General features: G+C 41.3%; 1 protein-coding gene across 1 annotated transcript in view; it reads left to right on the plus strand.

Annotated features, from left to right (window-relative positions):
* The window catches only part of LOC123031393 (contactin-associated protein-like 4), a 252,751-nt gene that overhangs the window by 215,016 nt on the left and 9,811 nt on the right, over positions 1-27,924 (plus strand). The window contains exons 17-22 of the mRNA XM_044446298.1: positions 9,384-9,602; positions 15,061-15,300; positions 16,825-17,049; positions 19,661-19,794; positions 22,849-22,936; positions 27,426-27,647. Coding sequence (XP_044302233.1) covers positions 9,384-9,602; positions 15,061-15,300; positions 16,825-17,049; positions 19,661-19,794; positions 22,849-22,936; positions 27,426-27,647 — 1,128 coding nt within the window. The remainder of the gene's footprint in view (positions 1-9,383; positions 9,603-15,060; positions 15,301-16,824; positions 17,050-19,660; positions 19,795-22,848; positions 22,937-27,425; positions 27,648-27,924) is intronic.

Raw genomic sequence — 27,924 nt, forward strand, 5'->3', positions numbered from 1 at the left:
AACTGGCCTGGCGCAGGGCAGGCTTGGAGCTCCCTCCGCCCCCCCAGACATCAGCCGCATTCTGTGGCTCGGTCTACCTGCCGCGCTGCGCAGTCGCTGCTGCCAGACTAGGGTGCACCGCCGAGGGAATGGGGAGTTTTTGATTGTTTTTTATAATTTTATTGTATTTTAATCTGTTTTAATTTGTTTTTATGGAGTCGTCCCTGGCCATGTCAACGTTTGTGTTTCCTGGGGAGCGCAGGGGCGGTGCCATTGGGGTGGTCATGGGCAATGGACAGCACAGCGGTGGGGGCTTAACGTGTCCGCGTAGAAGAAGGAGGGACAGATGGCTGACACCTGTCCCTCCTTCTGGTTTTGCCCCCAGCCAGAGGGTTCCAGGTAGTCTTGTCAACCGCCCCTCAGGCCTGACGGTGCTGCTGCTCAATGCCAGGTCGGTCAACAATAAATCTTCCCTCATCCATGACTTGATTGTCGATGAGGGGGCCGACCTGGCTTGCATAACAGAGACCTGGGCGGGAGGGGGGGGATGTCTCCCTCTCTCAAATGTGCCTGCCTGGGTATCTGGTTCAGCACCGTTCACGCCCAGAGGGGAGGGGGGTTGCTTTGGTTTACCGAGCCTCCATCTCCCTCACGGGACTTCCAGTCCCTTAGAGGCCAGGGCTGGAGTGCCTCTACTTGGTGTTGGGTGACCGAGACAGATTGGGGATTCTGTTGGTGTACCGTGCACCCTTCTGCCCAACAGTCTCCCTGCCTGAGCTGGCGGAGATCGTCTCAGACCTGGTGTTGAGGACCCGCAGGATGTCGGTCCTGGGGGACTTCAATCTCCATGCCGAGACTGGTCTGACCGGGGCGGCTCAGGACTTCATGGCCTCCATGACGGCCATGGGGCTGTCTCAACATGTCACCGGCCCGACCCATGAACATGGACACACTCTGGACCTGGTTTTCTCGACAGGGCAGGAAGAGGGTGGTCTGAGGGTGAGGAATTTATGTCTGACACCCCTGTCATGGTCAGATCACTTCCTGGTGAGGTTTGTGCTCAAGAGCGGCCTCTCCCTCTGTAAGGGTGCGGACCCGATTGTGTGGGTCCACCCCTGGAGCCGGATGGATCCGGATGGATTCCTGAAGGCCCTGGGGGAGTTTCTGGCTGACAAGACTAGTGCTCCTGTCGAGGCTCTGGTCAAACTGTGGAATGGGGAGATGACCAGGGCTGTTGACACGATTGCTCCTAAGCGTCCTCTCCCGCCGGGCATAGCCCACTCTTCCCCCTGGTATACACCTGAATTGCGGGCGATGAAGCAGGCTGGGAGACGGCTAGAGCGTAGGTGGAGGAAATCACGGGATGAATCTGACTGAACACACTTGAGAGCCCATTATGGGTCCTATGCTGTGGCGGTGAGGCCGGCGAAAAAGAATTTCTTTTCCGTTTCCATTGCCTCCTTAAAATGCCGTCCGGCAGAGCTTTTTCGAGTGGTGCAAGGCCTGGTTCGTCCAGGTCCTAAGAAAGATCTGGTTCCACCCTCGAAGGCCCGCTGTGACGACTTTGCCAAGCATTTCAGGGAGAAAATCGCTCAGATTCATCACGAGCTAGACTCTACTAGTGACTCAGAAGTTTCTGGGGAGACACCAATGCTGCTGTCTGGTCCAAAATTAATGGATGAATTTCAGTTATTGCGGCCTGATGATGTGGACAAGGTACTTGGACAAGTATGTCCCACCACTTGCCTATTGGACCCTTGCCCGTCTTGGTTAATAAATACTTCCAAGTATTTGGGAATTGGGATCTGGATCTTGGAAGTGGCTAACGCCTCTCTGAGGGAGGGTCGGGTACCTGCTCCTTTAAAGGAGGCGGTAGTCTGACCGGTCCTAAAGAAAGCGTCACTGGATCCAGAGATGGCCACTAATTATAGACCAGTGGCCAACATCCCATTTCTGGGAAAGGTGCTGGAGCGGGTGGTAGCGGGACAACTCCAAGCTCTCTTGGATGAAACTGATTTTCTGGACCCATTTCAGTCCGGCTTCAGAAACCGGGTACGGTACTGCATCTGCCTTGGTTGCCCTGTACGATGACCTGTGCAGGGAGAAGGACAGGGGGAGTGCATCCCTGTTGGTTCTTCTGGACCTCTTTCGATACCATCGACCATGGTATCCTTCTGGATAGGCTAGCGGGACTGGGGGTCGGAGGCACTGCTTTGCAGTGGTTCTGCTCCTATCTCAATGACCAATTCCAGAAGGTGGTGCTGGGGGACTATGGCTCTGCGCCATGGCAGCTTTGCCATGGAGTACCGCAGGCGTCCATTTTGTCCCCTTTGCTGTTTAACATCTACATGAAACCACTGGGAGAGGTCATCAGGAGGTGTGGGCTGCGGAATCATCAGTACGCTGATGATACCCAGCTCTACCTCTCATTTTCCACCAATCCAGGTGAGGCAGTGGCTGTGCTGAACTGGTGCCTGGCTGAGGTAATGGGCTGGATGAGGGCCAATAAACTGAAGCTCAATCCAGACAAGACAGAGGTCCTGTTGGTTGGCAATTGGGCTTCGGAGAGGGTGAATTGAACCTAGTCCTGAATGGGGTTGCACTCCCTCTTAGGGACAAGGTCCGCAGCTTGGGAGTGCTCCTCGACCCAGAGCTATGTTCACATGACTCCAGTCCTCCGACAGCTTCACTGGCTTCCCATTGAAGTCCGGGCCCAATTCAAGGTGTTGGTGATGACCTATAAAGCCCTAAACGGCTTGGGTCCTGGCTACCTGAAGGAGCGCTTACATCCATATACACCTGCCTGCCCCCTGAGATCTGCGGGAGAGGCCCTTCTCTGGGAACCCTCCGTGAAGGAAATTAGGAGGGTAGGTACTCGGAGGAGGGCTTTCTCTGCGGTGGCACCCAATCTTTGGAATGCACTCCCCAAGAGAGGTCCACCTGGTGCCGTCGTTATTTGTTTTTCGGCACCAGGTGAAGACCTTTTTATTCAAACGTCATTTTAATTGCTAATATTATTTTCTTACTTTATACTTTGGCCAGGGCGACTTATTTTATATTGTAAATTCATTTTATATTTTTAATGTATTATATTTTAATGTTTTGTGAGCCGCCCCGAGGCTTCGGGGCGGCATAGAAATTTTCTAAATAAATAAATAAAAACATAATTTATGTAATCTGTTACCTTTAAGCCAGAAGCATGCACCAATTAAGGTTTAGGTATAAGCAGGCACAAGCAGGTTTTGTTGTAAGGACTAGCCAAGTGGCCATGTGAGACACTTTTTTCCATCCATATTTACTATTTTGACCAATGAAGATATACCTCAGTTTATTACAACAAGTACAGAAGAGTTTTACAGATGCAGCCCCAGATGTTATTTAAGGTATTCTGACATGTTGTTTTGCATATTTGCAGTCACATTCTGTACAAATACTCTGCAATTATGTCAAGTTCAGGTTTTGTTATCTTAGAGGGACTGAATATTTGATGTTATTGCATGAGGCCATTTAGATAAATCATATACTCATTTCTAATGTGCTTGAATGTAAATTGCCAATTTGCATTTCACTGCTTATTAATTGTTCAAAGTCACTTAATGTTTTCTAGTTCAACATTTGAAAAGTTAATAATAAATAACAATTAATATGTCATGTTCAGAATGCCATTCAATATGGTAGTATACTAGAAATGATTTAACACTCATTAGGACATTAATAATTGATTTCACATTGCTGCCAGCACAGAAACAATTATATTTTGTGATTCAATTTGTGATGTATTTCTCCTTCCTAGCCTGAGTCTCTGGACATTTAGGCTACAATTGCATATTCGTTCAGTCCAACTTATTTCCAGATAAACATGCATATTGCATGTCTCAAATAATTCCCTTCCTTTTTAAGTGAACAGAGCAAATGTTATTAAGAATGGGACTGACTTTTGAGTAAACATGGCTGGGACAGAGCTCCAAGTTTCTATGCAACAGCAGACACACATAGCTCCCATCCATGCTGGCGGGCCTCGAGTTGCACTGTCAGATTCAGGAATATCCTACCTAGGCTCATATTGGGATAATATTATACTGGTACTGGAAAATCTGCGTTTCCAGGTACAATTCAAGGTTTTGGTTTTACTCTTCAAAGCCCTAAACAGCTTAGGACCTGGCTATCTAAAAGACCACGTATCTTCCTACAAAATGGCCTGGGTATTATTTGCAGCAGAAGCCCTTTTGAGAGTACCATTGCCTCCAGTTCCTTGGCCTTGTGTGGCAGTGCTCTCACCAGCGTTGCCCCCTGATTATGGATTGTGCTCCTAAAGATTGTTTCCTGCCATTTTCTTGGCCTTTAGAAAGTCCTCAGGGACTCATCATTTCAATTTGGCCCTTCAATATGTGTAGCTTTAACATTTGAACAATTTTGTGCTCTCATTTTGTACTTTAAAACTTCCATTGCTTAACTTTTGTATACTGCCCTCGTTGCTTTTAAGCAAACATGGCAGCACATGAATATCAATTGATTACCTAAATAGATTTAGCCAGTGCTTTTTTTGTAAAAAAAAAAAAAAAAGTGCCAGAACTCACATCGCCGCCGGCAGTAAGCACTCAGCGCACGACCACACACACCAATCCCAAGCCGAGCAGTGGAGCAGCGTCCCAAGCTGAGCAGCGCCCTCACTATCTTACTATCTGATAGCAGATAGCAGACACTACGTTAATGATGTTTGCTGCTGATCTGCTACGCCGTTCAAAATCACTTTGTAAAATCCATTGGAAAAAAAGGTGCCGAAACGCTGTTCCAGTGCGTTCTATGACAAAAAAGCCCTGGATTTAGCAATTCTGTCTTAAAATCTAATAGCTTCCAAAGCTGGTTGCCTGCCCACTCCTTTCTTGTCTTCAAGACTGAATGATAATCTCTGGCGGCTGCTGCCCCAATTTTTACACACCCAAGCCTGACTCTTTTTTTTCAACTCCGTGCTACCACTACCCATCATTCTGTGATTTTCTGCTTTTCTGTTGGCTATACAGTTGGTCCTGCCTCTTTCGACCACTCCCACTCTCAGCCTCCTTCCTGATCAGCATTAACTGTTCAGCATTGCTGATTTCCTTTGTACCTTTGCTCCTTCTGACATCATATATCTCCCACTGACATATACAAGTAGTAATCATAGTTCTCTGAATGCTAGTCCTTTCCTAGCCAAAAGTATGCAATCCATTGCATCACAGGAAAGTCCATAGGAATGTAGGAGATACCCATTTCACCTTGCAGATCACTCAAAATTGCTTCAAACACCAACACGAATAGGAGCACAAGTCCTCTAAAACTGTTTGCAAATTCTAGAACCTGTTCATTCCCCCAAATCATGTGTAACTTTGAAAATGCATACTTCCTAAAAATGCACATTTTTCGATATCCCCATGTTCATACTTCAATGGTAGAGACACTTAAAATGGGGTACCTTTAAGTTGTGCTATCAGCTTTTGTATGGCATAGAAGGTGTGCTCATTAGAAGATTTCTACCAGGTCTCATAATCTGATAAGCCCATTCACAGAAAGGTACCTTTCTGACAGCTCTGTGTGACTGACCACATCAAGGAGAAACTTTGTCTTCCACCCTTTTCCTTGATGTTTTATTCCCTTGCTTCTCCACCCCAACCTTTTGTGCACTGGGAGACGTTTCTCAAGTCAATGTGTGCAAAACAGATTATTTTACCACTAGAAGACCCCACTGCTGTGTTCTTCAGGAGCCATACAGGGCCATTGATTTTTATTCAGAAACAATAAGTGATTGCAAAGAGGAGTCCTGCTTCTGATGTGATTGGAAAATGAGTTCCTTTAATTGAGAAACAAGCTGCAATCATCACTTTTACCTAGATACATGCAGGAGGCTCAACATGAATTATAAAATATATTTATACTCCATGCCATGTCATTGATTTCAGCTATATTCATTAAGAGTACCTGCTGGATGAAACATACAACAACTTTGACTAAAAGTTCTACCCAGTAGGATCCCTCTTCACATTTGCTTTTGTTTGGTTGGCCAGTCAGATTCACTTTTTTTAAAGTAAGGCTTTTACACCAGCTTGATTTTTGAAACAAACTTTAAAAAATCCCCTGAACCAGAGCCTCCAGTACAGTCATACACTCAAAAATAAGATGTACTAGAAAACTGTATAAATGGCGTGTTGGATCTAGAATTAGTAATACTTAGAACAGACACACTTTAAGTTAGCAGTTAGATTTAGATAGATCCATCACTGGTTATTGTAATCAATCTATTACAATGGGTCTACTGTACGCAGGACTAAATCTGAATCCAATCCATGTGTCATGAGCTAGGCTGGGATATGGGTGCCAGGAGGCGCTGGAACAAGGGCAACAAAACATTAAGATAGACAGAGTCCAAAATCCAGTACTGAGGTTCAGTAACAAAGTCCAGGTTGTTGACAGAGAGCAAGGCAAGTGGACAGGATGCAGTGCAAGGGTCAGGCAAGATGCAGGAGGAGAAACACAGCCAACGGGCAAACCTACGTTGCTGAGGCAACACAGCAAGATGGAATACACCAAAGGAACCAAAGGAGCAAGTATCAGACAAGGTGCAGGAGGTGAACCACACCACAGCCTGAAAGAAGACTCAAGTTAGGGACAGGGTTACCCAAGTTGTTATAGCAAGGCAGCGTGCAGGCACTACAACAAAGAGGAAAACCCTGTGCTAATGAAGTTAGTTCTGGAGGAAGGAACTTACTTTCCTATAGCTCTTGTCCCAGGGGTCCCATATGGCACTGTTAAGGAGGCTGAGTGGTCCAGCAGGCCTGGGGCTAATCCTGAAATACCCAGGTAGTATTCTGGTGAAGCCCCAGAACAGCCCAAATCCAACATCCTTTCATTGCTTGCCCCAAATTAAGACTCAAACATCCTTTTATGAGGAACTAGAGCAATGGCTCAACCTGGTAATTTGTCTCCAGGCTTTCGGCTGGCCCAGATCCACAGGCTGCTGACTAGATGCCTTGTTTCATATGTTTGTTCCAAAACAAAATCCTGGGTTTTTAATTATGCTGCCACAGCTCTCAATTCCAGCTGGATTCTTTTAAGTAATTTAATTAATCCTGATGGTTAGTTTACCAGGCTCTTAGTCCTTTAATGAAAAGTTTTCTCATTTAAGAAGAAAATCTGTAAGTGAGGTTGAATTTAACCACTTAATCTGTTTCTGCACTAGTGAAAGTCTGCAACAGCATCAGTTGCAGAGCATAACATTGCATAGCACACCTCCAGTGGTCTCTCCTCCAGCAACCCAATATTGTGTGTGTCCTTGCTCTGTATCAGCGTGTGGTTCCATGCCTTGCCATAGGAGCATCTTCTTCAGCTTTTGGAGCTGCGGAAGCAGCACCATGAACTGTTTGACGTCTGAGCAGGTAGGAAGTGAGAGTGCTGCTCAGGTCACAACTCCTAGTGGAACATCCCTAGTCACTGTCTAGTAGATAGCAAAGGGGTGTAGTAAAATGGATTTTCGGGGGTTTATGGAGCCTTGCTTGCACTGCAATGCCTCGTTGAGGACTGGAGAAAACCACGTAATTCTCTATTTGCTACCAGCTGGTTAAAGTAATAGAGATGATGAGTTATTTCATCCCTCCTGCCCCATTAAATAGAAAATATTTACATTGTGTTGATGTGGCAGCAGTATGAAGGCTTAACAGATGCAGAACCAAGTTTTTAATTGGTACACATCAATAGAGGACACGGCAGTCAAACTTTTCAGACCACTCCTGTTACTTCCACTTCAATGAAAGACACTGCTTTGCATATGCACTTCTCCAGGCTCACAGAATCCTTCCAGTTTAGGGTGTGTGGTGACGCACAAGCCAACGCTTCATGCAGAAGTGCCATTTCGGTCAGTGGTGTGGTCTACCAGTGTGCTTTCATGTACTCTGTGAAGCCACAAGAAATGCAGAGAGAATTGCTGAAGGCCCTTTCCAAAGTAATCCATGCTGAATGTTGAATTAAAATCAGCTCTGAAAAGCCACCTCTTGATGGACATTAGCATACGCTCTCATCGAGCTGAACAGCATTTAGTAAAGATCGTGTTATGCATAACCATATCAGAGTCTAGAAGGAGTTTTATGTTCAGAGACTTTTGAGAGTTCATGCTGCCGTGTTCTAAGAAAAGGAAGTGGTCACAAAGAACAATTGAACCAGGCAAGTGATCCATAATTGTCTATTTCTAGCAGTTGGGAATCATGTACAATGAACCTGAGAAAGCACCGTGGATTTGCAGCCACTGTTTCCACTGTTCCCCCTCAACTGGCACCGCAACCTGTGTATATGGCTTTTCTTGTATGCACAGAAGAATTGCAAAAGATTGTACATTGCTCAGTTCCGTGCCTGCACAATGAATTAATGGCATTCAGTGGCTTTGATATGCATTCACAGCACCTTTGATATGCATTCATAGCACTCAGTTTCTGGATGTGTGAAGCCAGTGAATATAGACTGGGTCTGTGTTACTAAAGTAAAGGAGATAAGCCAGGGTGGCTTATATTTCCTAGCTCATATGCTGTCTGTATGCCAGGGGAATTTGAATATATACTAAGGCTGGCATGGATGGCAAAGCTGGGGAAAGTGGCACGTCGTCATGTCCATGGTCAGTTCACCACTGGCACATACTGCAGGAGAAATACACCACGATGGCTCTTTGTCTCCCTGTGCTTGTGCAAACAGTCCCAAAGTTGAATACATTTTCATTTTGCCATTAATCTCCATGAGATGTGCTTCTATCCCATTCAGGTACAGGTTGATTGAAAATAAAAATTTTGCATGACTATATTCAGTTCATTTTAGAGCACTACTTTTCTGCCAGCTCCTTTTACAATTAAGTAGCATCTATAAAGAAATCTTAAATATTTGATATCCATTTTGGTAGGGAATATTAAAATGCATTTAATAGTACCTATAATATTGATATTAAGCTTGATGGGCTAAACCTATTCTTAAAGCTGTGTGACAGAAAATCAGTTTTACTGCTTCTTCACTATGATATTTTAACTAAAAGTATGGTTCTACTTTTGGCAGCCAATCCATCAATCCAACAGCGTATTTTCTCCTTCCTTTTTTTTTTTTTTTATACTGAACACTAATTTGGGTTGCTTGTCAACATTCTTCCTCTTGCAGCATCACTGGTAAAACTTAACTTTTTACCTGAAGTTTCTCATTTTTCATAAACTATTTTTTCCAGAAGCTAACAAAGAAGAACTTTAAAGATGGACATGCTAAACTCATATTTTTAACTAAGCACTTGTTTTTGACCTTCTTCAAGAACAGAAGCAGGTGCTGTGCTTTCTTCATGAGTTTGAACATTTGTGTTTCGGTGACCTCAGCTCCTAAACTGCCTTAGGTATCTTTACTCTTTCTAGCACCAACTGAAGTGACATTTTCCTTTGATGTGGGAAATGGGCCTAATGAAATCACAGTTCAGTCACCCGCTCCCTTAAATGACAACCGATGGCACTATGTGAAGGCTGCAAGAAACATCAAAGAGGCATCACTGTATGTGGATCACCTCCCGCAAAGGACACACACGGCTCCATCTGATGGGCATATCCGCTTGCAGCTCAACAGTCAGCTCTTTGTTGGTAAGTCCACTTTGATAGTACGATTTCTCTGCTATTAACAAGGAAAGGTGCACTGATTCATCTAAGACTATTGATCCAGTTAGTCAGTTGATAAATGCATAAGCATGACACAAAATGTATCTATTTACTTATTAATTGATACATAGATTTAAAATGTGTATACCCCATTCTTTCAAAAGGAGCATGGAGCAGCTTACATTATTACATTATTATATCATTACATTATTAAAACCACCACCACCAATAAAATTACAATATCTACTATCCAGGCAAAACAATTTGTGAAACATGAACACTAACCCTAACCTAGGAACCCAAATTTATGGAATGCATATGGAATTATTTGTTGATAGCCCTGCCAAAACATACGGGGATTGACTCATAGCACTATCACTACCTGTGCAGATGATGTTGATGATTTTAGTCCTGCTACAAGAACTCTGAACTCTACAAGCTTACGTTTTCCACTGCTATTGACTCTCTTTAAATCATTTGCAAGCTCCTGGAAGCTTGGTATCAGGGGCTTAGACATGAGAGGGGCACCAACACTAGTGAAAGGAAGCGCTATTGAGCATGAACTTGTAGAGGGATATTTTTACATAGGGAACGCTGGCATTAATTTGCAGTTTTCAGCTTAAATTTTTTTAAGGTCTCAAAGGGCACTACTGTGAATGGATAGATTTGCCTTTTAATGGATTTGTCAAACATCAGGCCCAGTTCATCCACAACCAAGTGAAGCTCTGGGGGACTCTGCTCCTCTGATGTCAAAACTCCTGCTGTTGCACTTGTGGCTTCTTGGTTGTTTGGTTATAATGCCATCTGTGGGAACCTCCTTCTCATAAAATCTTGAGCATTCTCAAGAGCCAGCCACCTGCTCTATAATTCTGATCTCCAGCAATGTCTGGTTAGCACTCAGAGGAGGAATAACTTACTGTTCAGATCTCAACTATCTGCCTTCTCCTTGAGTTTTCCCCATTCCTTGTAACATGCACTGCACAGCGGACTGATTCACATTCTCTCTCTCTCTCTCTCTCTCTCTCTCTCTCTCTCTCTCTCTCTCTCTCAACTTGCTATCCCTCCCCCTAACCACTGCCTTGCTGTCCACTCTAAGTTTGAAATGTCACCTGCAGCTGCTCTTCCCACCTAGCCAGAGCCCTTAGCTAAGCAGAATCTGATGTGCCCCAGATCAATCAAAATTGAATTTACTTAATTCAGGCCTACTCTGTACTTATTAGAAGTTATTGTCAGTTTCCCCCTTTCAAATCTTTTTCACCAAAGCAGCTTCTACCAAAACAGGACTTCAGCAAAGTAGAAATAGCGGGGCTCGGGCCTACACAGATATATGATGCAGGAGTCACAAGGCATATTTGAAATTACAGAACATTCACAGTTATTTATATTCATAACATTACAGCACATGAAAATGTGTTTGCGGAATACAAATGAGTAGAAATGTTATACATGTGAAAATGCAATGCTCTAATTGAAAGTAGCTCGCAACACAGTGTGAGAACAGGCACAAAAGTGTTTCACAGAGAATCACAGATCAAGGACCCAGTTGTGTGAAAATGAGGAGGTACTTCCTATTCTTTTAGTAGTGAAATAAGAAACAGTTCAAAACATGTAGGTGCAACCAAAGTGATTTAAAAGAAACACATGCACAAAATTGATGCATACATATATAATACAATGCTAATATTTTAAGATACTATTAAATAACAGATAAAGAATAAGGAATATTACATATATTAATAACCAAGTTGACATGAATCTAGACCATAAAGTATTTTGGAAACAGCTTCATCAAAAATGTTTATGTTCCAACATATTCTTTGCTACTAAGGCCAGGTCATGTTTTAACTTCTGTTAAATTTACCAATCTATTCATTTAAGAGCACAGCTGAATAAAAAGCTGGCATCCTACACTACTTTCATTAGACAGTGAGAGACTAACAGAAAAGGCATCTTGGATTTTGGATGGGGAAAACATTTTTTTAGTACAAACACACATACATTAGTATGTATTAAACATAGTGTAGCATTAATATCCCTAGACAGATACAGAGATGTAACAGCCTGAAATCAAGGATAATTACACTTTTCTCATAGTGCTTTCAGAAGTTTTCAGTTTTTGCTTTGTGTAGAAACATCCTTTACTTTTGTCCAATATTTTACACAACTTCTCATATATTGAAATATTATCTAGACTGCTGGCAGTCCCTCAAAGATCTTTGCAATTTGGAGTACCTTGGAGAAAGACTGATGCAGAATGATTTTCACTTGAATTTATACATTCCAAATGATGCATTTGGAAGTCTGTAATGTAATATTGAATTGCAATTTGAACCAATTGGTTAAGGAAAAAAATCAATCCTGTGGTCCTGGGAAAACAGCTCAGGGACCATAGGATTATTCAGAATCATTGTTCCAAGACCATAGATGCTGCTCTAACCCCATAAAGGGGTCCCTTTCACTGCCCCCACTACTGAAAGAACTGCACTGGTTGTTTCCCAAGGTCACCAAAGCAGGCTCAGAGAGGTCAGAAAGGGGGCGTGCCACTGCTTGGAGAGGGAGAGGAGAGGCCAGATCTTGTGGTCTCTCCAGCCCCCATTTCATCTCCACTAGAGAGAAAAGCCAAAGACAGATGATGGCAAAGCGAAAATTACCTCTGCGATTTTCTCTTGTCCATCAGCAGTGGCTCTGCAGGGCTGTGGACACACAAAAGACTTCAAGTTCAGAGGTTTCTGTCTCATGAGGGTGCATCTTGTGAACTTTCTCTAGCTCTTACTGAAAATAATTCTACTTTGGATAATGTTAACTTCCATACCAGTTATTCAGTCAAATATATATTCATGGTGTTATATACATCAATCTTATTCTGAAGTGCTGTATCTGAGGTGATAATACAGTCCTTACAAGGACTATATCCTGTGCTCTGTCCCAAATTCTTATTTTCTTCTTATGCATATTGGGAGTTCTGAGATCTTGCTCCTGTTTTGGATTATGGAACAGCATAATCTCTTAACACTATGAAAATGGATGGCTACTCAGAAAGAGAAGTTTCTACTTGGATAAAAGCATTGTCATTAAAAGTAATAAATGAAGGGTTTTCCCATAATGCCACAAATCTAAGAGAAGAGAGGAAAGAACACATTGCAAATAAGAGCAAGGAAATGTCTGCCTAAAATGGGCCTGCAAAGCTTGTGGCCCACCATTCCACATGCTGCTGACTGGCAATGTATCATGGTGACCCATAAATTTTGTTTTTGACGTGGACCAGCAAAAACAGCGAGAGCAATTGCGTCAGGAAGGGCACAGCATTTTCTAAAAACTGCCACACTGAGCCTGTTGGCTATTGCTTCTCAGTCGTACAACAGCATTGGCCTTATTATTGGTTCCATGGCAGTGGTGGTAGTGATGATGGCGGTTGTCGATTTATATCCCACTCTTCCTCATGGATATCTGTGTGGCTTACATGATTGTCCATGACCTGTTTTAGCCTCTCAGGTTAGACTGGGACAGTGTGTTTGGATCTGAACTTGCTCCTAGTCCAACACGGTAGCCACAACATCATTTTGGCTCCCTTGCTAAAAACTGTATTCTTAAATAGTTTCAGATGACATCGTTCAGACAAGTGCTTGAAGTAATATGTACCCCTACACTTTACAAATTGGTAGGTTTGTTAGGTTTCAAAAAGGTGACAAGAGGAAAATGGTTTTACAGTAACACAGCTACATGTCACGGTGAAACCTCATAGACTAACTACTACTGGGACAGGTTTAAGGTTTTGTTCTTGGTATATGAAGCCTGAAACAACAAGGGACCTGGATATTTGAGCATGTACCTCCCCCCTTCACAGGCTGCTCAGTCACTGAACTTAATCGGTGAGACAGTTCTGGTGATTCCACAGTCCACATGGTCTTGCAGAGGAACCTTTACTGCACTGGGTCTGTGTGGAGCTCCCAGCTGTTGGTGTCAGACAGGCACCTCGATGGGTCTGTTTTCAGCACCTGCTGATTACCTTGATATTACCTTCCCTGAATGACCAGCTCAGTTTTCGTTGACAAAATCTGATCTTGTTACTAATAGTTTTGTATTATAGGTATTGGCAGCATCTTGTAATCATGCATGTCTCAGATATTTTACTGGATGTAGAGCAGTATATAAATTCTTGTAAACAAATGAAGAAAAGAAAGCCAGAGACGAGCAATCGTTGCAAATCCAGGCAAGGTTTTATAGAGTGTTGCAAATGCCTCAGCAATCGCTTAACTGGGAGGTTTAGATTGCTAGACTTACCTCTGCCATCTCGCATCTCAGCATGTATTCATTTTTTTCTGCTCCATTCTACCCTCCCATTGAGTAATCAATATAATACACAGGAATTTCCCCCCAGGAAAATTTCAGCACAAGATGAATATGGCCCAGCTTTCCTTTTTTGAAATGTATGATCCATCCCATAGATACGTACAAGATAGCCATGTGGTATCAGAGAACACATTGCTCTCTGAAGTGGTGTATAATCTGACTCATCAGTAATGGCATTGCTTATCTGTATTTCCCATTGATGTGTTATATATCCTTTCCTTATCACTTCAGGGTGGTACATGAGTGTGTGTGTGTGGGTGTACACTTGGGCTTGTACACACATTTGGAATGGCACAACGGTATCTGTTCTGTTTTCCTCTGTAGGATGGTGTCATGCTAGTTAGAGGAATAGAAGATGCTGTTGTTCTGTGTTTCTTATTTATTGGGCTGGTGGTTCACACGCAAAGTAGTTGGAGCTGGATTCTGACTTCTCTTTCTAGAGTTCCTAGTTTGCATGTAATACTAAACAACTCAGCTCAGTCCTTGGGTTATTTGCTTGCTTGTAGAGGGAGCTGTCAGGCGGCATGTACCAGTCTGTTGCCGTCTGACGTTCACAATAACCCAGCAGTATTTTTAAAAACGCAACAACTAGTTGTGCTTTGCATACTAGGCCATTATGTTAACTTTGCTTTGAAAAATATAACCACTGATTGTCATTAAAAATTCTTATTTCCTGAATTCAGGTATTTTTTTGGTTTAGTACTTACTAATCACCAAAGTCTTAATGCACGTATATGTCATGGACATGACATGAAATCTAGAATATGGAATAATAAATAACAGAAGTGTTCTGTTATTCATTTGTTTGTAACATTTATATATTCCATTGCTCTGAGATAATGCAAATCTGTGCTTCGATTTGCCACAAAACTTTGTCTTTTATAAACAGCTTTAGGCACTTATTGTAATTACTTGACACAAGCCAAAGAAACTTTCAAGATATCAATTTCAGCAGCTGCTATTTTTTGATATTTTCAAATATTTTCACAGAGTAATAGAAAAACAGAATGGAATGTCTGTGGTTCTAAATTTTATGGAGATTATTACAGACCAACTCATTTCAAAAGCGTATGTGAATTTATGTCTATTGCAGGTGGGACAGCATCCAGGCAAAAGGGATTTCTGGGGTGCATTCGATCCTTGCAGTTAAATGGAGGAGCACTTGATCTGGAAGAAAGAGCAAAAATAACCCCAGGTGTAAAACCAGGCTGTCCTGGACATTGTAGCAGCTATGGTAACTTATGTTGGAATGGAGGAAAATGCAAGGAAAAATACAATGGATTCTCTTGTGACTGCACTTTTTCTGCATACACAGGGCCATTCTGTAAGAAAGGCAAGCATGAATTGTAAAATTATTTTGCATAGGCTATCAGTGGAACTTAGGAAATAAAATAATTATCTTTTAAAAGTGTTATTAATTTGGAGTACAGACTATGTCTTCTATTTATTTTTAAGTATTGCACTTGTGTATTCCAAAGAAAGTTTTGTAGAAGACTTGTTCATTCTCATCGACATGCGCATGGTGGGCTTGTCGTGAGCGGAGCCGGCTGGAACTGGGGGTCAGACTAGATGGCCCAGGAGACCCCTTCTGACAAGCTCTGTTTCTATGTTTCTATCTTGTACCAATAACTGTGAAAATGACAGTCAGCTTTGCTAAACTATAGATCTGTGGGTTAAATATAACATATACTTTGCAAAAATATGTATATAATAACCTGCCAAATTAGACAGTTCTGTGTAATGCAATTCCATTTATGGAAAGGCTGTAAAGAGAGTTAAACTGCATTGTTCAAACGGATAGCTGGATTACTTAGAGTAAATGAGAATGCAACTGTGTGAGACCAGTCATGACTCTTGCTGAACTTCCATTAAGCTAATACTTTGATGGTACAATCCTGTATACATGTCCAATCAGAAGTAAACTCACTGGGCTCAAGAAGTAAACCTCAAATTTAGGATCACAGCCTAATAAGTGAAAGGCAAATGCCGTTATAGAAGTCAATGCTTTGCATGCTGAATCTGTAGTGATCGATGTAATTAACTAATGACAGAGCTATTTTTAATTTGGGTTGGTGCTGGCCAATTTGTGTCTTCAATTTTGGGGCATTTTGCTTAAATTTGAAGAAGTCAGGTGTGGAGGCTTTGTCTTAATTTTCAGACTTTTACCTGATTATGTTAACTTTCAAGTTATCATTGACAAAACAACATGCACTCCAATGAAAGCACATAATAAATGCAAATAAATGTGCATTTATAAATAAATATGCACTCTTAACCATCCATTCTGGCCATTACAAGGTATTAGAAAATTTTTGCCCTGTTTGGCCACTCTGTCCACTATTGTCTCATGTGTGAAGAGGGATGCTTTGATGTGGCTTTTGGAAAATACAGTAAGGGCACAATCTTGTGTATATTCAGACAGAAAAAGTGGCCAAAGTGTGTCGGGAGTTGGTGGACCTTTTTCCTTCTAAATGTTCACAGGACTGTGCCCTTAGAGCCCAAAAGAAATAATTGCTATTGTTCTTTTCTTTTTGCTTGTTGAAGCACTCAGAAAAGTTATATTTATAGCACTTTGCCAAACACCGAGCTTGGGTGAATTCAAGCTACCTTTTCATGAGTTGATGTTGCTGGAAACTGGCAAAAGCTAGAAATTTTCCTCTGCCCATTGCACACTTAGTGGCTTCTAAGAACAAGCACTAACAATCATGGCTAATGTTCTTAACTGCTGTGTGGAACAATGGCAACTCTATTTTTTTCCCTTTCCCTTGGAAACATCATTATAATATAAAAAGACGAGATGGCAGCCTTCGTTTATTTCAGGATTGTGTTAACAAAACAAAATTGCACATTGTTTCAGAGATCTCTGCATATTTTGGAGCTGGCTCTTCAGTGACATACAACTTTCAAGAATCCTACAACTTGGCTAAAAACTCCAGTTCTCATGCAGCTTCTTTCCATCCTGATATGACGCTGACCAGAGAAATGATCACTTTTACCTTTCGAACAACACGGATTCCAAGTTTACTGCTCTATGTAAACTCCTTCTACAAGGAGTATCTTTCAGTTATTCTTGCAAAAAATGGTGAGTGTTCCCTTTGGAATGGTTTAGCAAAGTTGTCATTATCATGGATTTCCAAGGATTAGTAGACATCTCTCAGTACACTTATGCATCCTTGCCAGGTCCTTCTACAAAACCTTGCATAGGTTTGCACTGTTAAATGTGAATTTAACTGAAGGGAAATTGAGGCTGAGGAAAGCAGCTTCTCTCACTGCTCTTTTGCATGCACTGAATATATATTCCTATTATATACATATATTGTATATTGCTAGTGTGTGAATTGCTAGACCACTAATTTTTGGGAGAAAGCCATGGTGCAGGGAGGTATATTCCTTCAGCCGTAATGTACTCAGATAGAATTCCTCTTCTCTTCCTTGACAATTTCATGTTTTCAGTTCCTTTTACATTCCTGAGAAAATGTGTGTGCACGTGTGTGTCTGTATCCCACTACCAAACAGTTCATGTGCTATTTACTCAGAGCATGTACAGCTTCATTTCCCAGAGGTACTCAAGTGTTGCACCATTATGACTACAGTCTTCAAATAGGATTGAATCATGGAATAGTACATTTGGAAAGGGGCCAGGAAGGCCATCAGATCCAACCCCCTGCTGTGGCAGGTCACCTGTTGCTCAATGCAGCTGCTTGGGAAAAAGCACAATTTTGTTGTAGAAAGGGATAATCCATATTCAAAGCAAAATTAATTAATATCAATAAATACATAAGACCAGCCAGTTACTCTCCATCTATAAAATATTTTTTAAAAAGGTTGTAGAAGCAAGGATGCTATTTCTGACACACTTAGTCTGCCTGACTTTTGTCCCACTCATTTTCCATGAGCTGTGCAATTTTGGGGGATAGGGGGATGGATAAGGCCCATGTTCTAGCCCTACTTACACCATTGGGAGCAAGGGAGGGAGGGAAATAACAAATTCTCAAAGCTAACCATGTCTCCATCCTGTCCCAGCAGTGACTCAGAGCATATTTGGGACAACACTGGGGACGCAGCAGGACTTACTGTCATTGTGCTGCTGTTGCAACTGCTGTGATTCAGCTGGATGGCAGCAGGGACCGGGGGGCAGCCAGGCACACACTTCAGATGCAGACTTCCACTTAGCACCACCAATGAACAACAACAACCAGCATGGGTGAGGCCGTGCTTGGGGTGCCACCATGCCACCAGTGGGGCTTACTAGGGGATGCTTCCTTGGGACTTCTGCCCTGATCTGCACCATGTGGGAGCTGTACTAAAAGCTGCATCAGGAAATTTCGGAGCTGGAAAAAAGCTGGTGCATTAATGAGCTTGTGTCATGGTGTGGGACTCCTTCTGAACACAAATTGATCAGATAAATCCATCCGAAAGGCAAAAATCTGTAACTAGGATTGTCAGTTTCTTGTCAGAATGGACCACTTCTTCCTAAAGATAACAGACAGTTCAGACAAGGGTGGCATCAAGGTTTGGCACAGTAGGGCAATTGCTGAAGGTCCCCATGACATCAGGAGACCACATCAAGAGCCTCCTTGGCTAACTTCTCCTCTTCAGCCTTGTTAACCCGCCTCTTCATCTGCTTCTCCTTCTGACCCAGGCAATGGCAGTGGTGAGAAGAAAGAGCAGTAGATGGCATGACCTTTCCGCTCACTTTCTGCTCATCAAGCAACCAAGCAAGTTTGAGCAATGATGTGAAATAGGGAGCAGAACAATAGCAGTCAGTGACAATCGTGGTGAGGAAAATAGACAGAGGGCCATTGAGGGTGTCTTGCTTAAGGTCCCTTATAAACCTAGATCTGAACCTAGATTCCACACAACAGTCTAACGTGCCTTTGGAAAGGAAGATACATGTTTTGGCTAGAAAGCTGATTCTGTTTTTGAGCAACAAGTAACCAAATAATGTAGCCTTCAACTATCGCAACTGTTTAAGTCAGGAGATTATAGTGTTGTTTATGGATTATTGAAAGATGAACAGAGACTTTCACTTTCCATAGTTATACCATTCCATAGACAATAATAAGAGTGTCTGCATATATGAATCTCTGGGTCTAAATCACGATAGAATACAGAAGATAAGTTCAGAATTATTAGATGTAGAATATCCAGTCTTGGAAAATCCAGTAATTTTGAATTGGGCAGATATTGGGGTTCCTTCAATTACACAGTGCATGCATAATGCCATACTCAAATATATGTGTTACATGAAATGTAACCATAAGTAAAGGTGTAAATTTCTGGAAGTGTTGTAGACATGGGGGGAGACATTGTGTTCCAAGGCTTTTCACAGAAGCCTAGGTAAAAATGTCAATTTGGGGAAAACTGAAATATGCAAAATTTTCTTTCTTATCAAACAATTTTGTGAATGGAATTTTATACGTACTTTTAAACTGGTCTGTCCTCCTGTAAAATTGAAAATTGAAAAGCTTGCTATCTATCATAATTTAATTTCTTAGAACCATTCATCCTTTTTTTAAATCCTTGCTTGGTGTGTGTGTGTGTTTCCTAACTATTATTTTAAAGTACCATTTTTGCTAAATCTACCCACCAACACCTTTTCAAATGCTTTCCTGGAAACTGGAAATATTCTGCAGCTATTTTGTGTATAAAGCAGTCATAAACCTAAAATATCATTTTCCTAATTCCTTCAGGAAGTTTACAGATCAGATACAAGCTCGATAGTCATCAAGATCCTGACATCTTTAGCATCAGTTTCAAAAGCATGGCCGATGGGCAGCTTCACCGTGTGCAGATTAACAGAGAGGAAGAAAAGCTATTTGTGGAGGTACTGTTACATATATCTATGGAGAAGGATTGTCATCCAAGCTGACAACCCCCAAAGCAAAATAAAATAAATAAATACTGTATAGCATGAGCCCCTGAATAAATATTTGTGTGAGAGAAGTGTGTGTGTCAAGCGCTCAAAGAACTAAAGGAAAACACAGCAGGTTTTTGCTCTGCAGAGAGAATCTTACCTAAGTATTGCCTTTGATGTTCACCAATTACCATTTTAAAAGGTCACATTCTCTTTCACAATGCACTGCAGTGGGGAAGACCACAAAATCCCAGTTTGAGCTAGCTTGCTAACAAAAGCTTATTATTGTAATAAAAGCTTTATTACATTTCTCTACCACCCATAGCCAAAGCTCCCTGGAAGGTTCACAAGAATTGGAGAATCATACAATTAGAAAAGTCACTGGGTCCAATCCCACCCCCACTCAATGCAAGACTCAAGTCTCCCATCCAAATCTAACCAGGCCTAGACCCAGCTTAGCTTCCATGATTAGGCAGGATCCCGCACTTTAGCATAAATGGAACAAGCCTGGCTACAGTTTGTTTATTTATTTAAAACTTCTAGATGGTCCCTTACCGTAGTCTCTGGATGGCTTAACTATGCAAAATGTAAAATATAACACAGTGTAGTTGATCACTTATCTCATACAATGGATACCCAGAAAAATTATGATGATTTAACATCTCAAGCACTGAAACCTTTGTTATTTAATGGAAATGAGCCTTAATTTGAGGAGTTTCGCTATATGACCATCCTTCCCTATGCACAGTTGTTTTTGTTTGCAGGTTTTTTAGACTGTTCATTTTCCTTTCAGTGTCTAAAGAACAGTTCTGGTGAGTTGCTCTGGAGTAGGGAAAATGCAGTATTGAATTGTACAAGTGGAAGGAAGTGTTGTTAGAATTTTTTAACTTGGATATTTGTGCTATTTTGCTGTATCATGGTGCCACTCGTAGTGGAAAAGCTTGAATTAAAATTGTGGGCACATTTTAGAAACTTACATCCCAGAAATTTACATAGTATAAAAAAAGAGTATTACAGAGTAATCCAGAAGCAGTAGAAGAAGAATATGTAGGAAGTGAACCAACAAACTTGTGCCCGCAGGGCAGAAGGTGCAGTGGGGTAATATTTCCCCTTTGTACTTTGCCTTTGGGCAATTTTCGTTCTGGGGGCTTTGTTTTCTTTTTTCTTTGACTGTCACAATGGGGAAGCAATAAATAGGAACAAGAGAGGGTTGACTTTAGTGGATCTTGAGTCACCCCTGCACACCTCTTTTTATCCTTTCCACAACTGGATTTTTCACAGTAGAGGAGCAACAGCAATGGACCTTCCTGCTACCATGTGGAGGAGGATTTTGGAGGACAGACCTTCTATGCTGTCCATGGATCTTCTCCATGGACAAGGGAGTTCTGTGATATCCTGTGGCCTTTAGGACATCCTGGGATTTTCAGCCTAATTACCTGCCCCATGTCTACTGTTTGGTGTGGAGCCAGATCCAGTACAATATTTCCTATGATTAATCCTTCCCTCTCTCATCCTTGTTGAACCATCAACCCAATCATACTAGATGCAGGAAAAATATTTGCCTGCAATGACTGGAAGAAACAGGAGAGCGAAGTGAGAATGAGATGGGTACTTTGGGCTCAGCATCTGGCCGTTGAATTACTGCCTTTATCCCTGTGCAACAGGAGTTTCTTGGTAGCACTGTAGTTTAGTACAGTCCACAGCTGAAGAGATGAGCTCTGATAATTTAATGCCTATGCTGAGTCGTTAAAGGAGAAGGGGTGTGTTTAAATGCCCTGTAATTGAAAAACCCACAGTGTTCAAAGAAAAATGGACATTTTTACTTGTCAGAAAATGTTCTCAAAATGACTGGGTATTTCTATGATGGAAAAAGAAAACAGTTCAAAACTAGTTGTTTGATGGTACAAATGTTAATTACACACATCCTTGAAAAAGCACAAAATCTATTGAAAACTACTTTGAGCATATACGATGGGCATGAAGAGTGGGGGACATAGTTTTTCCAAAGGGTGCATTGTTTGGTTGGTTTCATGAATTGAAGCAGTTAGACTAGAGGTAAATAAGTGGTGGAAGAGAAATAAGCAATGTGTGTATTGTGGAAAATGTTGGCTTTAAACCATCCAGAGCCTATGGAAATGGGGCAGTATATACAAATTAAAAAAAACATTATAAATAAAATAAAAATGCATAAAACTGCCTCTGTGTTGCACCTGCGCACAGCAACACACTATGTGCGATTTAGTTCTGTTGTATTGGAGTTGGGATGAATATAAATCTACAAAATCTATTTTAAAAAAAAGTATAAATAGTTTGTACCTGATTTTCCAAGTGTATTACAATTCAAGACTTCTACTTACTTTCAGTGGAATTTGCACGTCTGCTAAGATTAATGGGAAAGTTACTTGGCAAATGTATTTATGCCTACCTCATTACACAATTTCTGAGAGAACTGGAAGATTAGCTTGCATAAATCGTATCTGAATGTGGTAGCATTGAGCCGACCCTATTGTAGAAATGTCATAATCAAAAAATATATTCAGCAAGGAGCTGGAGGAGTGCAGATATGTGCTGTCATCAGCATTTGAAGGCAAGCAATTTATGTAATGACACGGGAACTTTTGTATTGTAGCATTTAATTGTTTCAAATTTAAAGTTCATTCTCAGATAACTAAGAGCTTTTATGGTTGGTTAGTGTGCCTTGCCAATTATACTGTAGTTAGAAATGAATAAAAGGAGCTATACAAATGGATTATAAAAATAGTTGTTTATAATTTATTGCTTAAACAGTATCTTGGCCACAATAACTATATTCAGACAGAGGTATAAAAGCTTATTTATAAAAGCATTATTTGGATTTTAATGGATGTCACAACATTTGAGCAATGCTCACTTACATGTTATCACTTGACCACCTTTTCTTACTTATTTTTCTTCCCACAACTTCACCTTTCTTCAAACCACATATCCCAAATGGAACTATCTTCCATTATGCTGCTTTGTATATCTCACGGAATGATACTGAAGGTTAACCAGAATGAAAGGATGAAGTTCTTTCTGTCTTCGGATACACAATTCAATGCAATCAAGTCCCTCACACTTGGCAAAATCTTAGGTAAGTACAGTGTGGCTGATTTTTTCCTCCAAAAGTGGAGGGAGATCAAAAATGTCACTACACATATATAAAAATAATAGCTCTAATCTTGTTGAGAATTTTTTTTCCACATTTGATTAGGCAAAGAGTGACAATCAAGGTGGAAGCCTCATTCTTGTCAAAGTGCATACATACATAATCACTGGTAAGTGCTTCTAGCAAGATGAGCAAGTGGATTCCATTAAAAATAATTTCATACTTATCTTTTTCATGCTGCAATCAAGCATAATGAAACAGGGCATTTTCAGTGCAGTCTAACAAAGAAAAGACTAAATCACACTCAAATTATAGGTAAAGACAATGGATTAGTTGCCCAAACTGCAAAATTTCTTTCCTTTTGAACAGTATAGTACTGTGAACAACATCAGAGAAGTTCTCTTTGCAAAAGATCAAGTGGTGCAGAGTCTATGACACAATGAGACCTAATGGAACCTCACTTAGACCACATCACTGTAATAGCCTAGACTTGGAACAGAGACGCCCAGGTTCACAGAGTACAAACATGGCATCTTACGGGATGAATAGTTTGAAAATTACTGCTCACTGGGTCCCAGGTGGTGATTTGGATCATGATTTTGCTGTCTCCCATAAGCTGTCTTTCATTGTGTTCCCTTTCTTTGTGAGAGCTAGGGTTAAAGAGGCTGCTTAAAACTTTATATATTGCTATCCTGCCCTGGATGCCAAATGCCATTTACACCTTTTTGAAAGATGTGCATATCATGGGCAGATAAGGTCGCAACAGGTGACTTTCCTCTTCCTCTCCCCATAACAGCTACCTGCAAAGGCTCTCCTGCAGATTGGGGGAACCTCCTGAATGGGTTTGCTGTGGGAAAGAAGGCTGAGGGGCAAGGAACATGCAAGGAGACAGAGGCTCCTCATGTGAGCTGAGGTCTCATTCTCCCAAGATGCTCAAATCGTCTTGATTTTAGTGATTTTCAGAAAGTGATTATCATGTTCTAAACTTTACTAGGTACATGTGCAACTCTCTGCTCCAGTCTGTTTGATAGCTTTCAGTGCCAGGATTTTCTCTAATCCTAATATCATCTGCTTAAACTTTGGAATTCCAGCAAGGTGGTGGCTTGGCCATGTTATTAGGACAATGCCTCCCTCTCACAAATATTTCCACTGTTGGTTTGATGTTACATTAGCAAGTGTCCCTGCATCAGACACATACACTACTGCAGTATGTAGGTGGGGTACAACCTGGGAAGACTCCCAGCTCCCATTCCTGGATCACAGTGCAGATTTCCCAAGGGCCAAACAGAAATTGTTGACCATCAATCAAATTGGGGGATGGAGATGTCTACTTGGTTGTTCTCTGCCTGCTCTGCACTTTATTTCGGAGCCAGAATTAGCGATGTGTGCTGAAGACATCCTGTAAAGAGGCAAGCATCTATATGTATCAGCTACAAGTATAGTCATAGTTGGGCACCTGCAAGAACTAGCAGGTGGAGAAGAATTTCTTTGACTTGACACTTGAGAGTTTGGGGACCCATTGGATGAATTGCTTTCTCCATGCCTGAAATATGAGGGATGTTGGTTATGAATTGGCTAGAGTTCCTTCAGCACTAGAAAAGTGGTGATCAGGTCAGCCAACTGTTGCTTCCAAAAGGGAAAGGGAAACCCCCACTGAAGAATTTGCTTTCTTCATGCTTCCTGCATGTATCACATCCTGCATCTGAAAACTAAAATGTGGAACTGCAGAAAGCATGCCTGTAGTTTCCACATTTTAAGGTATTAATTTACTGATAATTAACATTTTGTTCTTAGTGACAAGAATTAATATAGTGTTTGTACTGGATGGATATCAGCTTCTACAAGTTGCATGGTTATAACCATGTCAGCAAAACTAAAGAGTAAAGTGAGTCAGTGTAAAAGTATGGTTTATATCTAACATCAAATCCCTGAATTTGTAGGCAGACAATCTAAGAGAAATCTTATAATTATGCCATTTCTTGAGTGTTCTGTTATGCATTACAGATTTTCTAACCATTGGCTCTTCTGAGAATAAGTGGGCGAGAAAGTAGCAGAATAGGTTCAGTGCTGAAGTCTCTAAATGGGGTGATTGTATCTTCATTTTTCCAACAGTTTTTGAATAGAAGTGAACTAAAGAAGGTTCACAGATCAAGTATATGTTCAAAAACTACAGTGCACCTAAAAGCAAAATTGTACATTTTCAGTCACTTCAACAGTTGTTTTTTCTACTACATTTACAAAAGATACTTTACAGCTGTGACTATTTAAGTAACAAATCTTGAACAGTTTAAGAAAATGGTATTTATTTATAGCAATAATTTAGAAGAATCAAGTATATATGTTTGCAACTGAAGTTCTTAAATGCTCCTAAATGAATGTAGGATTTGCCACTAAGTTCTAAGCAATCCTAAAAATACCAATGTGAAAATAAGGAACTCATTGATTTCATTAGAGCTTCTATTCTTCCAGATGTTAATCTTTCACATTTGTAGCTGACAGCCCTTTTTCTGAGCCATACAGATGTTTGAGGCATTATCTAAAGTATAGCACTTGCTGCTGAATCAAACTATTTTCCAAGAGATTTTTCAGCAGTTTGGGGGCTGCATGAATCTACCCCACAGATTAGTTTTCAGGGTAGGAAACTAAGAACTTGTAAATGAGGTAGGATGAGGTTAATTTTAAAGGCAAGGTGGCTGAGGGTCTCCCCCCCCCCCCCCTTTAAACAGGGATTGGAGAAACTTTGCTCTGTGTTGGGAGTGGCTATTTAGCTGCCTTTGGCAGCAATCCCTTTGTAATTTAAGACACAGAGCCTCATGGGAACAACACTACATCATGACACAGCATAAAGCCCAAATAGAAAGAGAACAACTCAATGCCTTTGAGAGCCACCATGCCACTACTGAAAGCATGTGTTGTGGGGTTTGTTTGTGTGTTGTTGTTCAAGAAAAACAAGGAGATAATCCCCGTACCTTTACAGGTAAGCTTTCTCCTACTGAAAGATTTTAAGATACACTGAATATCTTCCTTTTCACGGGGAAGAATGAGCGTCTCCACAACTTTTTCCAGTCACTGCCAACCAAAGTTTAGGACTGTTTGGGATGGGGAGACTATGTGAGAGACCTCTGATGGGGCAGGTTCGTACAGGAGAAGGCACTCTTAACATACAAGGCCCTGACCTGTTCAGTGCTCTACAATATGCACCACTTCCAAGGCAGACTGCCAACCAGTGAAGCTCTTCAAGGACTTGTGAGATATAGTACCAGTCTTGATGGCCCCTGGCCAAACCAGCCTCAATAGGGCCCTTCCTTTGGTGCATCTACCTTTCCCCATTGACCACAGCAGTATCACTCCTCATGGTAAGATGCGCATCATTATTGAGGAAGTTCTGTAGCACCCAGTTTTTATGTTGTAGAATCTCTTGATTCATGTTCTGAAGATTATCCATTTATGCATGTATAACTGTGTCAGAAGTTTCCAGTTTTGTACAAGGGCTTGTTTGGAATCACACAATGAATGCCTGAGAAAGACATTACCTTGACATTTTGTCATAAGCTGCTATAATCTTCACTTGACATGCTAAAAATTGGGCTCTGCATACCATTATCCTGTAGATAGGAACAAATTAGCATACAGGTGTTTAATAAAACAATGGCACTGATTACCATCATCAGACAGGTTTAAGTTCAAAAATATTCTACAATATTTGCAAGACTTGATGTTGTAATAGGTTGCACAATAAGAAATAGATCTGACTTTTTGAAATAATGTGTTTTTTCAGTATTTTGCAAGGAAAAGTGGCTTCCCCAGAGTTATCTCTTGTGTAGTGAATATAACATGCCTCATCACGTGTAACTTTAGTCACATAATTTTCTCACAATGCAGGAGAAATGGGCATAGAGTAATTTGAACAAAATCACGCCCAACACACATGCACGCACACAAATGATGGAGTGTACAAGGAACGCACATGACTGAAATAAAGAATTTTGACAACACTAGAAAAATATGTGTAGTATGTGCAGCCTCTCAAGTCATTTGGATTTGATGATAGTAATACTGGTAGCTTTTAAAATGAATGCTGTATAATGACACACATATTTATGGTTGGGATTGCTTTCCATCAGTATTAGTTATTTATGCAGAATTAAGGAACATGTTATGTATTTAAATTACTGGCTTCAAGTTTATATATAGATTTTTTTTGCTTTGGAACTTTCTATGCTAGTTAAAAGAATTTCCCACAGCAGGCCAGCAACTGCTGTTCTTTTTTCCCTTTTCTTTTTTGAAAGTGAAATATATTTGGTTATATTTTCATTAAAGGTAAGTCGAAAAAATGGGGAGATAGCAAATTTGCATATGTTGCCATGGTGCACAAAGACTCAGAGGAATGCAGGTTAATTATTCAATTATTCATCTGTCTCCTTGTTTTGTACATTTGCACTATGATTAATTGTGTTCTGCTTCTTTTGATTAGCAGAGAATAGTGATGCAGACCCAGATACCATGAAGGCAAGCTTTCAGGGGTTTATTGGATGTCTTTCTTCAGTGCAGTTCAACCATATTGCTCCTTTGAAGGCTGCACTGCACCACTCCAGCTCGGCTCCAGTCACTGTGAAAGGACATGTGATCGAATCCAGCTGTGGCACTTCAACAGCAGCAGATGCAACCTCAAGTGAGACAACACATTCCTTTGCAGGTAGCCAACACGTGGTTCTCATTTGTCTGAGTCAGAAGCAGGGCTGAGCCACCCATGAAACAGGGGGATGCGCTGAATCAGGCTGCAAAGTGGGAAGAGCAGCAAATTGCTCTGGTCCACTCTGCTCCTGCTTCCTTCAGGAGGCCCAGTACGGCCATCTCCAGCAGGAGCTCTGGAGGCCCCTGGGAGCTGCTCTCCTCCAGTGGCATTTGCCACAGTGAGAAAGCTTCCAATGCCACATTTCTACTATGTCGTGAGAAAGCAACTACCACCCTCT

This window comes from Varanus komodoensis, unplaced genomic scaffold (genome assembly GCF_004798865.1).
Source record: "Varanus komodoensis strain SLA01 unplaced genomic scaffold, ASM479886v1 scaffold5, whole genome shotgun sequence".
Taxonomy (NCBI): domain Eukaryota; kingdom Metazoa; phylum Chordata; class Lepidosauria; order Squamata; family Varanidae; genus Varanus; species Varanus komodoensis.